The 18,455-nt window shown below is 36.2% G+C and overlaps 1 protein-coding gene across 9 annotated transcripts in view; it reads right to left on the reverse strand.

Moving 5' to 3' along the window:
* Positions 1-18,455, reverse strand: part of METTL25 (methyltransferase like 25) — a 163,418-nt gene that overhangs the window by 105,657 nt on the left and 39,306 nt on the right. For all 9 annotated transcript variants that reach the window (XR_015253459.1, XR_015253460.1, XR_015253456.1 and 6 more), the window contains exons 4-5: positions 16,106-16,702; positions 13,568-13,715 (exon numbers count right to left, since the gene is read on the reverse strand). Coding sequence is in view for 3 of the 9 variants with exons in the window: in XM_025926605.2 (XP_025782390.2) it covers positions 13,568-13,715; positions 16,106-16,702 (745 nt within the window). In the remaining 6 variants the exon portion in view is untranslated. The remainder of the gene's footprint in view (positions 1-13,567; positions 13,716-16,105; positions 16,703-18,455) is intronic.

Raw genomic sequence — 18,455 nt, forward strand, 5'->3', positions numbered from 1 at the left:
CTCAAGATGTCTCATCAAATACCTTCGTTTTTTCTTTGGTTTTTACCAGTATGGAATCAGATATTTCTTAATTTTATTTCATGTTATTCTTTTATTGAGCACTTGCTACATATATTATGATGAATGTTAGGCATTAAAAGAAAAATTTCAGAGATAACCTTTTTGTTTTAAAGTTGCTCAAAGAAATAAATACTTACCTATCTTGAAAAGATTAAACCCAAACCATTATTTAATTCTAATTAAATAATGGGGTAGGTGCCAAAGCGAAAGAGCACATGAAGAGATCATTGCCCTTCTCCTCTTACAGAGTTAGCGGTCTCATTTTACTCAACCCTCAAAATCAGTACACAACAGAGACAAGGCAGGAAAGAAAACAGGCAGAAAGAAGAAGAAGGGGTGAGGGAAGAGAAGAAAAAAAATATTTTGCAGATGTAGTTAGTGAGTTATTCAACCATCATTCTTAACACCTGTCTACTTTGCCTGCCTCACCACAGAGCCTGAGAAAGTCAAATAGTCACTTTCCAGACTCCCCTGCAGCTGAAAGTTACCTTGTGAAACATATCTGCGCAAGAAGACATGAAAAAATTCTGAGAAATTTCTGGAAAAACATTTTTTTTTACCCTCCTTGACAAAATGGGAGAATACTTGAGGAGAAAGTCTCTAACTCATGCCCACTTCTCGTGAAGACATGATGCTTGCAACGGCAGCCCTGAGAGGGAAGTAGAGATGTGAACCCAGTGCCCTGATGTCATGGAGTCTGTGAACCAACCCCAGAACTGCTACTCCTTTTGTTTATGGGAGGAAATTAATGACTTTGTTGCTTATGCCACTGTTAGGTGAACTTACCATTATTTAAAGCCCAAAGTATTTACAACTCAGGTTCTGGCCTAGATTCTGGGTATGGTTAACCACTGTCGTCTTTCTTTCCAAGATGTGGTTCTTGAGAAGTCACATGCTTCCTACATTATAGGTAGAACTTATCTTGAAACTATCTCAATCTCCTTTCTCTCAAGGCCCATGGGGAACAAATAGAAAATGAGTAGAAAAATAGAAAAAGCTAATTATGTGCTACGTGCTATAAAACCAAAAGCTAAGCAGGATATGGCTATTACAATCATGCCAACTTAATAAAATATTAATCCTAGTAAATAAAATGTCTGATACTTACATAAAAAGAGAGTTTACAGAATGTGAGAGATACATTTATCTTATAGTGAGTACCTGTATTTATTGAAACTTAACACAAAATAGAGACATTTAAGGACAGTGCTGCTCCTAAAAACAAAAGGTGAGTATGTCCACATGTACTGGGCCACTCAGAGACGCCTCATCCTTACCATATTCCAGAGAAGCAAAATAGCACCGGGTCACTTTATTTGACTGTGAACAAGCTATAGGGTACAAAACTGAAGAGAGGGAAGCAGAAATTGGGAAACTGTCTTAACCTTGTGTGAGAGAGGATAGACTTACCAATCTCCAAACTATCTCAATCTCTGCCAAAGTCAATGTCCCTGCCCAGTTCCTAAACTTAAACTAATCAAGCTTTTCCATATTTAAGTATTGCTATTCTTAAAAAGAGGTGAGGACCAGTATTATTAGCCTTCAGTTCCATGCTTGGACTCTCCTCTATATCTAGGAAGAACCAGAATTTGTATATACCCTGAGCTTCCCCTATTTGCCTCATTTTATTCATACAGGATCTATATGTAAGCTTTTGTCTCAGGTTCGGGTTTCCATTCTAGTCCTCCAATAAGGACCAGAAATTACTCCAAAATTCTAACACATTAGGTTTTAGCCTCAATGCTTTTGAATTTAACAGAATCTTCCCAGAAGACCAAATCCTCTCTATCCCAATTTCTGACTGATGCTTTAAGAGCGTGACTCTAGAGCCAGACTGGGCTAAAATTTTAACTCCTTTACTAATGAAGTGTATGATCTTTGGCAGGTTACCTAACCTCTCTGTCATTCAGTATACTCAGCTGAAAATGGACATGAGAATAACAGTATTACCTTTTAGGGGTGTTACAAAGAATAATGAAAATGGAAATGACAAGATTATTACCTCATAGGAGTGTTAGGAGGCATAAAGGAGTCAATAAAAGTTAAGTACCTAGAATAGTGCTTCACATACAATAATTAAAAGATTAGCATTCATTCACCACTCATGGGGAGTTTTACACCTGGTCAGAAACTACCACTACGTGTCCTCAACTTTCCAACAAGATCCTCTGAAAATAGATGCCAACTCAGGTGTGACTAGAGTTTGCCTTTTGAATACCAGTGTAAGCAACTGGCTACCTTCTTTGGGGTGGATACTTCTTTCTGGGTTAGTTCCCCTAGTCTTGGTTCCACAATTTCTGGTTTATTTTCCTTTCCCCACTGTTAGGGTCCCAGTAAATCTCATGGTTGAGAACTGTAGGTCTGACAAATGTGACTCTTGGTCACATTACTGTTCTGCTCAAAAGTTTTCATTACCAAAATGGATTTTCCATATGAGTCCTTTCCAATACTCTTTAACATTTCAATATTTCATATCAATCAGATTACCACCTAGCTAGGGAATTCATTCATTTCCAATGAGTGATCTGCAGCACCTTAACTTAACCCACCTTGTTCACATGCTTGGAATGCTCCTCTCTCATTTTTGCCTATCTAAATCTTATGCTACCAAGCTCAACTCAAAAGTTACTACCTTCGTAAAGTTTTCCCTGATCACCTAACAGGAAATGATCTTTACATTCTAGCTGGAATGGTTCTTTTAACACTTATTATATTCTTTTTTCTTAGCTCTAAGAAATCAATTATAAATTGTATACCTTCATAATTAATTCATAAATCACATACGTTATTGTCTGTTGTTGCTACTATTGTTGGCTTGTGTACATTTATAGTACATAAATACAGTTACAGTCTAAAGGTACAAGTTTCACACAAAGGAGAAGCACTCATAGCAAGACCTGAGATTAGCCTGTACTAACCAGATAGGGTATCACAAAGGATCTCAGAACATAGGTCCGTAAATAAAACAGAAGTCTATTTCTCTCTTGTCCTAGTTCAGAGGAAGGAAGGCAGTATACAATGTGTTATCCAGAGACCCAGATGATAGGCTCTCTGCCATCCTCAAGATTAGGCTATCAGCTTTGATATCAAGGTTACTGTTATTACTTGGCTAATAGGAAGGGTGAAAAGAAATGGGGTGCAAGTAGCGTCCTTTCACATAAGTTGCACACATTACTTTGACTCACATTCTGCTGGCTTGAACTCTGTCACATGGGAGATACTCTAACTGGGTGGCTGGGTGCCATTTGCTCTACTAAAACCAAGAAGAGTTAGAATTATTAAAAAGAAGATGACGACAATGGATGTGATTACATTCTGTTTCATATACATACTATTACATTCCCCACTCTCCTTTATACTCTCCTCTTTCCTGTGCCTTATTCATGTGTTAACATTACACACAGGCACCTGTGTGTGCGCGCGCACACACACACACACACACACACACACACACACACACACACAGGCAGGGAATGCTAACTGCCCACCTAATACCCATTTTCTCCTTTGTCATTCACAGAGTCTTGATTTCATTTGGAGGTGCAATGTGCCCATCTAGAAGGTTATATTCCTAGCCTTTTAGAGGTAGTGTATGAGGAAAGGAAGTTCTATAAAGGATATTGCCACAGTTGGGAGAAACTCTTTCATCTTCATATTTGAACTGTAATGGCTGGAGCAGTAGCAACCATTACATAACCATAATTGAAAGGTAAAAAACTTTAGAGAGTTTGACCTCCACCTCCTTGAACCATACGAAACAATGTCAGCTACTACCTTACAGATTTTCTAGAAAGTAAGACAAAAACAAATCCTATGGCATTATGCTACAATAGTTCCATTTCCATGTATTTAGATATCTATTTATAACACTTGCCCAAAGTATTGTCACTCATATATAAAGCAATCTCAAAATATTAAACACGTCCAAAACTTTGTCCTGAAACTTGGTCTATCCTTAGTGTTTTCTATCACGTAAGTCGTGCCATCATCTACACAGTGGCTGAAAACACACACCTGGCAATAATCCTTGACAATTCCTGCTCCTTTATCTCCCACTCTGAATAAACATAAATGTTTCTTTTTTTTCTTAATTCTTTTTTCAATGTTTATTTGTGTTTGAGAGACAGAGAGAGACAGAGTGTGAGCAGGTGAGGGGCAGAGAGAGAGGAAGACACAGAATCCGAAGCAGGCTCCAGGCTCCGAGCTGTCAGCACAGAGCCTGACTTGGGGCTCAAACTCATGAACCGTGGGACCATGACCTGAGCAAAGTCAGATGCTTAACCAACTGAGCCACCCAGGCGCCCCAAACATAAATGTTTCTAAAGTTTTCCTAATTTACGCTATTCCTACTACTGCTGCCCTAACTTTAGTCCTCAGCTTTGTGGTCTCAACTTATGAGACTGTGTCCTATGAGACTCCCTTCTGTGTGTGCCTAGCTGTAGGTTTTATTATTTGTAGCCTACACCTTTTAGGGCTATGAAACCAAAGCTCCAGTTTGCCCCGGTACACAAAATTCCCTTAGCACCTTCAGTGCTACCATTATCTTTGTGGAACCCTACATTCTCTTATATCTTGACTGGATAAAAACTATGTATCTTTCCAGTATTTCAATACTTTTAAGAAATGAAATTTAACTATATTCAGCATTTTTAGTTGAATAGGGGTGGGGGCATTCAGGTTATGTCCAGCCAGACATATTTTGTGATTTAGTTTGTTATTAAGTTTTGATCTTATATTTGGTAGATTTAATCTATGGAAATTCCAAGGGCCTGAACTTGGGAAGTATTCCCTCACAAGGATTTGATTTTGCTTCTGTAGAGAGCCAACTGAAAACTGTTTTGTCTCATTCAGGTCATGGCTTAGTATGGACTTTTCAGGTTCAGCTCCCCCACCATGCAGGAGGCCCAACATCAGTCTCTAGATCCCACTGTGACAAGCAATTGCCTCAGGACAACACTGTCTGCTACATTATGACTCCAGTTTCCTGCTCTGGTTTCAACTCCTCTTCCTCTTCTCTCTTTTTAAATGTTAGGTTTTGATTTTTCTTGATCCATAGAGATTTTCCTTATTTTTGTTGACTCAGCAATGCTTAAAAAAATACATGTTCTAATTTAGCCAGGATCTAGCTGAACCTGTAGGAGGATTCCTCGGAAAAATCACACCCCCCACACTGCTGGAAGTCAAATACATGCTGTTTTGAAAAAAGAAACCATGCTTTATTCCTCTACATTTGTCAAACCTCCAGTATTAAAAGACCACAGTAGACAAAAAATATTTGTATAATAAAATACATATCATAGGAGGCAGAAAATAATGTCAAGTCTTTACTGAAAGGACAGCAATTCTATGTATTCTTGCAATGATGGGATTAAGTCACTCCTATTACTTTGACTAAGAAATTAGCCATACCTTTCTGTACGATACAATGCCTGTTTAATGCTGATATTAACCACCTAATACTATCATAGGAGTATACCATACGTTAGATATCTGATAAATCTCTAAATATAAGATAAACTTATTTTTAAACAGTATGCTACAATTTTCAAATGATATGCTCAAGATCTTTTTTTTTTCAACTTCCAGATGCCTTTCCCCATGAAGTACTTCTAAATTTAAAGCAATTATATCAAAAGTTAATCCTCAGAGACAGTGCAGATGACTATATAGGTATCTAGCTCCCTTAAAATTCCTGCTGGTGACATAAATAGGGAAACTGTAATATGAGAGGTATTATGTGACTTTGAAAATTTTCCATTTGATACAGAAATGGCACAACCAGATTGAAAGATGCCACTAAAAGACTTTCTGTAGTCCTCCTGTGGTTGAAAACAAAAGTAAATGGAGGGGGATCTATGGGAGAACCACCTTAATACCCTGTAACACATTAATTCCGGGGTGGGGGGGGGGGGCATGAAGGCACTGACGGTAGGAGAAGACCGCCTGGCACTGGGCTCAGAGGCGGGCTGGGGAAAGACCCGAGCACACATCTGTGCCCTAACAAGAGGCGCTCCTAGGAGGCACTTCCTATGGAGGCCAGGTTAGAAGTGCTATAAAACCACCTGAGGTGACTCTCCAAGGTCCTAGATCTTTCTCCATTCCTCCTGTACTCCTAAGCCTCTGCAACGGTCATATACATTTAGAGGAAAAGTCCCTCAGACTGGGCCCAAAGGACACAGAGCACTAACACCAATTCTTTTTTTTTTTTTCCACTAACACCAATTTCTGACAGAATACATGACAGACAGATATAAATACTTCTGTGAAGCTCAACAAACACATACAAGTGACCAAGTCCAGAGGCAAAGAAAAAAAAGTATTTTCCTGCTTTGTGCTCAGTTTTAAGGAAAACATAACTTCCTAGGAAACCCCCTAGGAGATATGTTCCTCATGCTTCATTGGTAATATCCATTCCTAAATAAATGAAATTACCATAATTAATTGAGACTGAAAGTCCTCTATTTCTGTGGTGCCCGGCTGGCTGAGTCAGAAAAGCATGTGACTTTTTATCTCAGGGTCATTAGTTCGAGCCCCATGTTGGGTATAGAAGTTATTAAAAAAAAAAAAAAAAAAAAAAAAAAGAAGAAGAAGAAAGTCATCTATTTCTGAGGTGATAGAAGGATACAATCTTCTTAAAGACTGATGCCTGAAAAAAATTATAATTCAGTTAGCAAGGAAAAAGAAATATGTGGATCTAGATAGGTAACCAGTAGTGTTTCCTCTAGCGCTTTTCTACCTTTACAGAAAAAACAACCGGAAGAATTTCTCCTCCGACTTCTGGGGGAAAAAATGATGTAAGTCTTTCAAGTTAATTATGACAGTAATAATCAATATGAAGACAAAATGCTGACACAATTCAAGCTTGGGAAAATATATACATTCTGTAAAGCACTGCAATAAAACTGTTTCTGGTATTTCTTGTTCTCCTAGGAACCACTGGCTCATAATGTATAAATATTTAAAAGCAGTCTTTAAAACATATGGTATAACTTCGGTATTCATAATGACTCAGAGAGCTCTGAGGTATTTTTGAAAACTGACATTCATGGCAGGCCACCTCCACGATCTACCACAGTACACTGGGTAAACATATCATGTACAACACATATTGTTTGCACAGTACGTATCATCATGAAAAGTTGCAGTGCACATACCAGACTTTCTGACTATACTATGTTGGACTATTAATAACTCAAATTTACATCCCAAAGGGCAACACTGCCCCAATTCAAACTGAAAACCAGCTGTGTAAACAAAGTGAGGGTGAGGGGCAGGTGTGTAAGATATGAAGGGAGAGACACATGACACACTTGACCATTCAGAGATATAACTCCATGGAACCTGAGTGCTAGATCTATGACAGGGAATATGCCAACTCTGTGGATGCAAACCTCATGCCCTGTAAGTTAGTTTTAATGTACTGATCGAACTGTACAGTGGTGGATTCCCATTTTAGTAAGGAATACAAGAACGATATAGCATATATTGTATATACAAAATAAGACTATATCCATATTCTATCTATCCAAATAGGTACTGCTATATAGTCCATAATAAACTGTTTGCTGTTGTCTGCCTTCACATACACACACACACACAGACACACACACACACACACACACACCTGCTCATCAACCAAGTTAAGCTATCAGAATTTTAGTAGTATTCATAATTATCTTGCATGTTCCTTTGCTTGTCCTGTATTTTTCCCCTTGATTTTGTCTCGTTTCTAGCCCTTAAGTTTATTATGCATTTATTACATGGTATCCTGCCTTCTATATTTGGTTTCCCCAGGTTTTAGTCTAAGCTCTGTACTTCAAGGACCTTTTATGGGTTAATTATTCTAGCACTCTGCACCCTGGACTTTGATATGCCCTCCTGGGCCCTTTTGGGGTCAGCCTTTGGTTTGGATCTGCAAATTTGCATGTGAACAGAGTTTCTAAGTCTGTGTATGGGAGAGGTCAAAATAACTGTAAATAATCTTTTGTTTTAAAGTTTATTTATTTCTTTTAAGAGAGAGAGAGAGAGAGCGCGCGCAAGAGAGAGAGCATGCACACACACACACGCATGTCCCAGGCAGGCTCCACACTGAGAGAATGTTATAGCAGAATAACATTTGGGGTCTGAACCCACGAACTGTGAGATCATGACTTGAGCCAAAGTCAGGTGCTTAACCAACTGAGCCACCCAGGCGCCCCTAAATAATCTTGAATAGATTTCCACAAATCGTCTTTTAGAATTCTGTATGTCTCCTAACAGAACCATAATAAGTATCTTGTTTTTCAAACATGCTGTTCATCAGAATTACCTATAGAGCTTCTTAAAAACATTTACATTCAAGTGCCATTCCTGGAGATTATAATTCAGCAAGTCAGAAGCAGGTCCCTGGCATCTATATACTGAAAGCATCATACTTGATCCAGCTGGGCAGCCAGAATTAAGAAACACTATTATAAAACTTGCAGGAGACGGTTCATCTCTTCTTTCTTTCACCACAGCCAAGATAGGGCAAGAAAATGGAGACAAGGGTATGGGAAAGAGAGAAGGAATAAGTTACCTTTGCCATCTGGCTTTTGAGATGAGAAAATGTGTCAGTCCAAAGCTCGGCAAAACTGCAACGTAAATAGGATTGGGTTGCCTTTTTTACTCCTCTATGACTTATTTTTCTATATTTTTCTCCTATCTTTTGGCTTTCCACCGCTTTCCTTGACCTCCAAAACATTTGAAGGTACTCATGTTGTAATACATCTCCACCTGCTTCCTTCATATCACTCAGTCCTGTTGTTTTCTGCTTATCCTTCGCTTTCCTGACAAGTAAAACTCCCAACTTTGTTTGTTTCAGGTATGCATAAGAAGTGAAAGCAGCACTAAAATACTATTAGCGGGGCGCCTGGGTGGCGCAGTCGGTTAAGCGTCCGACTTCAGCCAGGTCACGATCTCACGGTCCGTGAGTTTGAGCCCCGCATCAGGCTCTGGGCTGATGGATCAGAGCCTGGAGCCTGTTTCCGATTCTGTGTCTCCCTCTCTCTCTGCCCCTCCCCTGTTCATGCTCTGTCTCTCTCTGTCCCAAAAATAAATAAAAACGTTGAAAAAAAAATTAAAAAAAAAAAATAAAAAATAAAATAAATAAAATACTATTAGCTTTTCCCACTTAAGCCTAGTATTCTTTGCCTGATAATCTCAGCTAAGATAGTTTTGATAGGAAGCCCTTTCCCAGCATTAACTCTGCCTATAGGAGGGAAAATAAGTCTGTAGCTGCTGGACACAGCTTAACAAACCTTCCCAACATTTTTTTCTTGTCTAAATCCTGGGGCCAAAAATGTCATATCAACTCAGTGAACAATGGCAACTTCCACTCTAGAGAAGGAAAGGACCCACGAGCAATGGTTGAGATCTGTTAACTGAGAGACTTCCATTTCCAGAGTGTGAAATTTGTAGGTGTTTAGTTTAATCTTCGCAGAAGATCCAAAGATTATTTTATGAATGGCTAAGTATTAAATAAATAAACTAAGAGAATCAAGAAGAGATTCTGGGGAAATGATTTGTGGGTAAACTGAAATGAGAAAACAGAGGTCTCATTCAGTCTAAAAACTACTTTTCTATCCACTGAAATGATCATTAGGATTACCATTATCACTGCCTCTGAGAAAGACACAAGGAAAAACAGGATGGGAGAAAAGACAAAGAGAAACAGTAACTATGAAAGGCAAAGAGAATGAAACGATTTTGAACACTTACTACCCCATGCCTTTGTTTACTGCCTGCAATACCTTTTCCACTTCTTTGTCTGATTAACTCCTGCTGACCTTTTAAGACACAGTGGGTATTGCCACCCTGGGAGCTCAACATCAGCTCCCATCCCTCCCTCAAAGACTGGGCTACATGTTATTCTGCTATAAAACACAGGTGTAATATTCTGTCTTATAGTACTTACTACATTCCTTTGAAACGGATCAGAAAATAGAAACACTGGTGCCATATTTTGTGTTCTCCAAATTTTACATTGACCCGACCAACTGTTCATTAAATTTTGGTTTGCTGAAAGAAAAGTACCACTATTTTAAGAAAATATAACTATTTAAGACTGAATAAATAAAAAAAAAAATAGCATATGAAATACCTTGGAATCATTAAAAAGAATAAGGCAACATCCTATGTGATGATATAGAAAGATCATCATAATATGTTAAGTGAAAAAATAAGGTAATAAACTGTTTATCTTTTGGTTCCCTAAAACATAAGAATATAGAGTGTGCACATATATGTATACATTTTCTTTCCTGGAAAAACACACAAGAAACCAAAAATATGGGTGGGGAAACTTTTATTTTCATTTTAAAAATCTTTCTATATTATTGGAACTTCGTATTCTAAATTCTAAATGATTTTTTACAAACGAAGTTACTAACAGGGACTATCTTGTTCCTAGGATTAAGGGCTATTTTTTTTTTTTAAATCCCTTGAGGGTGAAGATGATATCTCTTACATTTTAATATCATCACTGCTTAGCACAGTATGGAACATAGGGGGCATCTGATGAATGTTGAACTACACTGAACTGTGCCTGTCATCTATTTGAGTCTTTTACTTCTTTCCCAAAGTACTTGTATGAGCCCCTCCCTCATCTCTCTTTATTGTACATGAAGTGCCAAGTACCATGCCTTGAAGACAGTAGCTGGCCAAGAAACATTTATTCAATCATATTATCTCCTACTAGTATGAAATACAGCCACAACTAAACTACAAATTTTGATTCAATTGTGGGTTAGTAAATAAACATCCCAAAGTGACAGAACCAGCTAAGGCGATCACTCCAGAGGGAGAATCAGGTGTGGAAAAATGGGTGTGACAGAGAATACAAAACAAAGCTGAAAAAGAGGATCTCGACAGTGGTGGGAAGTACTGAGATCAGGTCTGAGACCTGATTATACACAGCAATGGCTGCAAAGGTCCAGCAGGACCACAGACAGCAGTCCTAAGATGGCAGGCACTGCCTCAAGAGGAGAGAGGGGTCCTTAGGAAGGGGAAGGCATCTCTGAGGGCATGATGACCATAAAATGAAAGAAGCAAGAAGGCAGCTGAAATGAAGGACCTTTTTTTTTTTTTTTTTTTTTACATTTATTTTTGAGAGACATAGTGAGACAAAGTGGGAGTGGGGAAAGGTCAGAGAGAGAAGAAGGCACAGGATCGGAAGCAGGCAGCAGCTCTGAGCTGTCAGCACAGAGCCTGACACGGGGCTTGAACTCACAAGCTGTGAGATCATGACCTGAGCTGAAGTCAGACGCTCAACCGACTGAGCCACCCAGGCGCCCCTAAAATGAAAGATCTTATGTTGCAGGACAGCATCTCTGAATTAAAGGACACATCGAGCATCCACACCTTCCCGCAAAAGGAGCTGATTATTAAAGAAACTCCATTTCACTGTACCCTCAGAAGAGGAAGCTCTTGAACTAAGAATCAAACCTCCCCCCTACATAGAACCTTACACTATTGCTGATGCAGGAAAACATTACTCATTTAATATTTTAAAAGCTGTTAAGACTCTGATTGTATTAAAGGTAACATTCTTCATTTCTTCTAGGGAAGATGAATAAAAAGACTGTAAAATAATGTAAATATATGGGTATATAGTTTGGTATAAACACTTTTCTAGTTTTAGGTTCACTTCCCTCCCAATTTTTATGTTGAAAATTTTTGTACTCAGAGAAAAGTTGGAAATAATGGCATAACAAATATATATATATGCTCCATCTAAATCAAACTGTTAACTTTTTGCCAATTTGCTTTCTCTCACTCTGTATATGTCTACGTATTTACAACCTTACTTGTGTGCACCTTTCCCAAAAGAGAGTTTTGAAAACACATAAAAGAATTCAAATTCTATTAACTTTTATTTCATAAAAATTTTTGTCAGTTTTAAGGATGACCTCTATGTCACCCAAATTTCAGTAGAATTATACAATCATAATTTTTTTACCTCTTGAACATGACTAAATGAAAACAATCAAAACTTCATATTTACCTGGGTTTTAAAACTGAGAAAAGCATAAATCCCATCCATATGCACACATATTCTTGACCTAAAAATTCTTAGCAAGTGGGTGCTAGATGTTGATAAAGACTTCATTATACTAATAGAAAAGAGAGCTGCTAATGTTAATAGACTGAATAACCACCTAATCTGAACCAGAGGTTTTGAAACCATACCTTATGGAGAGATATAATGTATCAAGTGGATGAAACAGTGAATGAAAATTCCTGAAACAGGAATTTCAGGAGCTGCTCTGGAAAGGCCAGGGGATACAAGTCCTCCCACAATACTCTACCTTGTTCCTCAGGTACCTTCTCAGTCCAGACAGCAGTCTGAATATTGTTTTGATGCAATTGCACAGTTATGCAGACTTTTATTTTATTTTTGTTTACCTTTAATCATTTTTATTTTATTTTTTGATTTATTTATTTTTATATTAAATATATTGTCAAATTGGCTTCCATACAACACCTAGTGCTCATCACAAAAGGTGCCCTCCTCAATACTCATCACCCCCTTTCCCCTGCCTCCCACCCCCCATCAACCCTCAGTTTGTTCTCAGTACTTAAGAGTCTCTTATGGTTTGCCTCCCTCCCTCTCTGTAACTTTTTCCCCCTTTTTCCCTCCCCCCGGTCTCTCAGGATCCATATATGAGTGAAAAGATATGGTATCTGTCTTTCTCTGCCTGACTCATTTCACTTAGCATAATACCCTCCAGGTTCCATCCACGTTGCTGCAAAAGGCCACATTTCATTCTTTCTCAGTGCCAAGTAGTATTTCATTGTATATATAAACCACATCTTCTTTCTCCATTCGGCAGTTGATGGACATTTAGGCTCTTTCCATAATTTGGCTATTGTTGAAAGTGCTGCTATAAACATTGGGGTACATGTGCCCCTGTACATCAGCACTCCTGTATCCCTTGGGTAAATTTCTAGCAGTGCTACTGCTGGGTCATAGGGTAGTTCTATTTTTAATTTTTGGAGGAACTTCCACACTGTTTCCCAGAGCAGCAGTTATGCAGATTTTTAAAACCAGAGTATGTTGACTCTTCAAAATACAGTAAAGAACTTTCTTCAAAAAATTATCAATATTCTTTACAAAACAGAGGCTTTGGAAATGAAAGCAAACTTTGCCACAGTACATTCACCTCAAAATAACTCAGCTTTACTATTTAAGCAAATCTATATATTACAAGTATTTTTAAACAGAAGTTCTGTAAAATTTACCACATAAAATTTTTAAATATTTACAGTTTTTAGCACTCATTAAGACCATTTTATGAACCAAAAAAAAAATCCTATAATATTACATGAGGTGTTGGACATCAAATTTCTTTTGTGGTAACATTAAAATTGCAAGGAAATCAGATATGCTCAAATGTTAATTCAAATGTTACTGTCAACAATAAAAAGAGATACAAAGTAGCCATTATGCTCAAATAAAGAGAACTATGAGACATGGAAAACTTTGTACCTTTGTGCAGGTTTTCAAATTCTTCAGATAAGAGGTGATAGCAACAACCCACACTGCAAACTCCCTTGATTTCAGGCTGGGAAGTAAATATTCGCAGGGTATTTGGAGCAAGATCACCGCAAGTATGGAGGCCTACCATCAAACAATCCTTTAACAATGAGAAGAAAAAATAAATTTTGGCATTAAGAGGAGGGCTAAAAAAACATTTCAGGTGAAGATTTTAAATGTTCGTTAGACTATATGGAGCTTTTAAAAATGATCAAATTCTACCTAGAAAGTATTCTATGTTTTTTTTTTCATTATGAATAATTATTTCCTTTATAGGCAAAGTGTGTAAGATCTTTCATCACAACTAACATACTTTTGAGTTGACTTTCTAGTGGTTTTGATTACTTATCTGTTTGAATTTTCTCTGATCTCTTTTACAACTACTGTTTGCTTAACTATTAGCCAAATTAAAGGCTGACCAGTCAAATGTAGCATCCATTACTAGGACAAACTTGTGATTTGAGACACATTTACACCTTTTAGTCAGTTTTTTTATTCACTTCTGTACAAACTGCCTATCAAAACTTTCAAAACGTTGTCATTAAGTGTGTTAAGTTGGCAATTCTACTCCAACACCAAAAAAGTATATTCATTGCATAAAATGTGGCAATATTAAACTCAATAGAATATTTTTGTTTTAAATTAATGTTATAACATGAATTTTATGTAACAGTTCTCCTATGAAATGTTTCTTCTAATTGCCCAAAGCCTAATTTAAACGTACACACATACAGAATGGGAACAGACACATATATTCACAGAGCTTAATCATTATACCAAGTTTGTTCTAACTTCCTCATCTGTAAAATGAGTATAATAATAGTCTCTACCTCAGTGGATAAAACGTAAATAAGTTCATACTGGTAAAATGACATAGTACAATCTCTAGCACACAATAAAATTCAGTAAGTGCTTTCTATTCTTATCATCATCATGATATATGTGTAAGACAGGTATAAATCTCTCTCTTTAAAAACATTTTTTTTAATGTTTATTCATTTTTGAGAGAGAGAAATACAGCGTGAGTGAAACAGAGAGAGAGGGAGACACAGAATCTGAAGCAGACTCTGGGCTCTGAGCTGTCAGCACAGAGCCCTACGTGGGGCTCAAACTCACAAACGGTGAGATCATGACATTAGCCGAAGTCTGACACTTAACTGACTAAGCCATCCGGGCGCCCCTAAATCTCTCTCTTTAAACTTAGCTTAGTTCTGCCTAAAGATAATACAAGAACATTTAACTTCATTCTTTACTATAGTCATCATATGATATTAGTTAATAATATTATCAAGTGGCAGACAAAAATATGCAATCACTATTTTATCCTAATGATAAAATATTTAAATATTATATATGTTGTTATAAAGAGGAGAGGGGAGGTATTAATTAATTTGGGTTATTATGTTAATTCACTGTAGGACTCAAGAAATATTCTCCCAGTACATCTTATATTAGACAGATTCTTATAATAGTTTGCATATAGCTTTGATCATACACTTTCAACAAGATTTTGAAAAATATAAACATATGATAATAAGCACTAAAATTTATGTATTTTGAAGTTAGTTAAAGTAATTGGGGTTGTTTATCCCTAAGAGAAAGTTAAGGTATAACTTAATTACTGATTTCATATGTAGGTAAAACAATTAATGAGAACTAACCAGTTTCCCTTATCTAGTGAAATACAAATGTTCAGAAAAAAAAATTCCTTATTCTAAAAGGACAAAACACTGGTTGACTACCAAACAAGGATTAAATAAAAATACTAGTCAGTTACCAAACAGGAATTGAAATTTACAAGAAACTCTACTATCTTTTGTTTATTCATTTCTTTAGGGAAGAATTTTTGAAAAATTTAGTAAGAATAGAGTATAACAACTTCAAAAGCTACATTGTTTTTTAAGATAATGAGGCCAAATGATTTCTAGAATCTCCTCTACTTAACATGCAATACTGCCTTTAATTAAGATATTTTGTCTCTCAATTACATGATCTGAATTACTTATAGTTTAGAAAAAGTTCAATTCATTTAAAAAATACTCAAGCTACTTTTGCTCAAGAAAATTGCATTACTTGGTTACCAAGGTAAATGTGAAACATAATATTGCCCTAGCTACCCTTTTACTGCAAATTTAAATTAAAATGTTAAGAGTTTTCTTGGACTGGAATTTTGAAAATCCCTACATTGCATAATAAAACTTATCTTGCTAGCTTTTGTGCTAGTACTTGTTTGATTTAGAAGGCTTGAAATGAGTGGAGGGCACTCTATTCTGGAAAACTGTTAATTGTCTGATTGTCAGATTTTATACTCTTGGCAGATTTTACAGCTATAGGAATCATGAAAAACTGCATATAATTTTATTTTCTTGGTCCTTTAGATTAATGTAATCAAATAAGATATGTAGGTTAAGTAAGCTACTATTAAAATTTAACTCTATGTCTTAAGAGTATTTTTGTAAATTAAATTAAGGAATGCAAAAGTGAAATCACCTCCAGGTCTTTAATAATATCATGCAGTTCTGAATCAGCAGTGATAAAAGATGTTAAAGGTGAGTATATATTTGATTCATTTGACTTTGATATCATTTTTCTTCTCTCTTTATTTGCTTCAGACATATTTCTCTTAGATGTTTGCAATGAAGTAGGTTCTACAGCATTAATAGGCAAAAGGTCTATAAGAGAAAAGGAATTTTCAAAACACAAATTTTCTTCTCGATGTGAATACACATGTAGGTTTTCCATTTGTGTTCTAATGTTACAAATTACAGAATCCGAAAAATCTGGCAAAAAATCCGAGGTAGACATCTTTCCTTGATTTGCAGGACTGTTGTTACATATTCCCTCAATATCTACTTTATATTTAATTTCATCTTGCACTTCCCTTTCTTTTGCCATTTTTAATGCCAGTCCATTGCCATCTAATTTTGACCGAGTATGATAGACTTTCCAATGTTTCTTCAATTTCCTGTTTCTCTCCTTAGCTCCATGAGTATTGGTATTTGAGGAATCAATTCCATAAACTTTTAAGCCATACTTCAAGGACAAAAAAGAGCTTAGGTAGCCTTTTCCGGAACCCAGGTCAATTACCTAAAGTAAGAAAAAAGAATGAATGAAAGGATTTTAGTCAGATAAGAATAGAAAACATTCTCAATATCTTTTTTTAAAAACAAATAAAGAAATGGTTGTATAATTTATACAACCTGTTATGTTTATTTTTTATTTTAATTCTTTGATTCCTATTAAAAACCAACCACTTTCGTCAATTTTATTCAACATTTTAAAAGAGGTTCTAGGTTGTATAATATGTCAAGGAAAAGATGTAAAAGACCTAATGGGAAATAAAACTGTCACTCTTCATAGAGGACATGATTGTCTACAGAAGGTCTACAGGAATATACAAAAAGCTAACAAAACTAGAAAGTGAATTTAGCAATGCATCTGGATACAGGATCATTAGAAATTAATAATGAACCATCAAAACATATATAATAGCAAAGAACAATTAGATAATAAAATTTAAAACAAATTGAATTAAAATAGCATAAAAATAGAATATCTAGGAATAAATTTAACAAAGGTTCTGAAATAGCTATTCACTGAAAACTATAAAAGCAGAGAAAAAAATTGAAAGATCTAAATAAAGATATATCATTCATGAAATGAATGTTCATGAAATGGCAGACTCAAAATGAAGATGTCAATTCCCCCAAAATGACTTACATATTCAACAAAAATCCTAATCAAAATCCCAGCAGATTTCTTAAAAAAAAAAGAAAATCACAAGTTGATATTACAGTTTATATGAAAAGGCAGAGTACCTAGTATAACCAAAACAATTTTGAAAAAAAAAATAAGGTTGGAAGATTACCCTGATTCAGGAAATAATATAGTATAGTAATCAAAAACTATAGTTTAATAAAACACTATAGTAATCAAAAACAGAAATAGACTCACACTTACATAATCAACTAATTTTTGACAAAATGGCTAAGGTAATTCAATAGAGAAGATAATGTTTTCAACAAATGGTGCTGGTATAATGGATGTACGTCTGGGGGGAAAATACCTGTCACACAGCAAACACAAAAATTAATTAAAAGTGGATCACAAATCAGGAGCACCTGGGTGGCTTAGTCGGTTAAGCATCCAACTTTAGCTCAGGTCATGATCTCATGGTCTGTGGGACCAAGCCCCTTGTTGGGCCTGCTGACAGCTTGGAGCCTGGAGCCAGCTTCGGATTCTGTGTCTCTCTCTGCCCCTCCCCAGCTCACGCTCTGTCTCTCTCAAAAATAAATAAACATTAAAAAAAAGTGGATCACAAATCTAAATGTGATAGTAAAAACTATTAAATTCTGGAAGAAAACATGAGAAAATCTTTGTGACACTTGGCAAAGTTTTCTTATGTAGGACATAAAAAGTATGAACTACAAAAGAACTAATTGAAAAAATGGACTTTATGAAAATAAAAATTTTGCTATTAAAAATGTGGTTAAGGGGCGCCTGGGTGGCGCAGTCGGTTAAGCATCCGACTTCAGCCAGGTCACGATCTTGCGGTCCGTGAGTTTGAGCCCCGCGTCAGGCTCTGGGCTGATGGCTCAGAGCCTGGAGCCTGTTTCCGATTCTGTGTCTCCCTCTCTCTCTGCCTCTCCCCCGTTCATGCTCTGTCTCTCTCTGTCCCAAAAATAAAAATAAATGTTGAAAAAAAAAAAAATAAATAAAAAAAAAATAAATAAAAATGTGGTTAAAAATATTTGCAAATATATATCTGACAAATTGTTTGTATCCAGAATATATAAAATATAGAATAAATATAAATAATATAATATAAATAATAATATAT

This window comes from Puma concolor, chromosome B4, assembly GCF_028749965.1.
Source record: "Puma concolor isolate L17-30 chromosome B4, mPumCon1.1.hap2, whole genome shotgun sequence".
Classification (NCBI taxonomy): domain Eukaryota; kingdom Metazoa; phylum Chordata; class Mammalia; order Carnivora; family Felidae; genus Puma; species Puma concolor.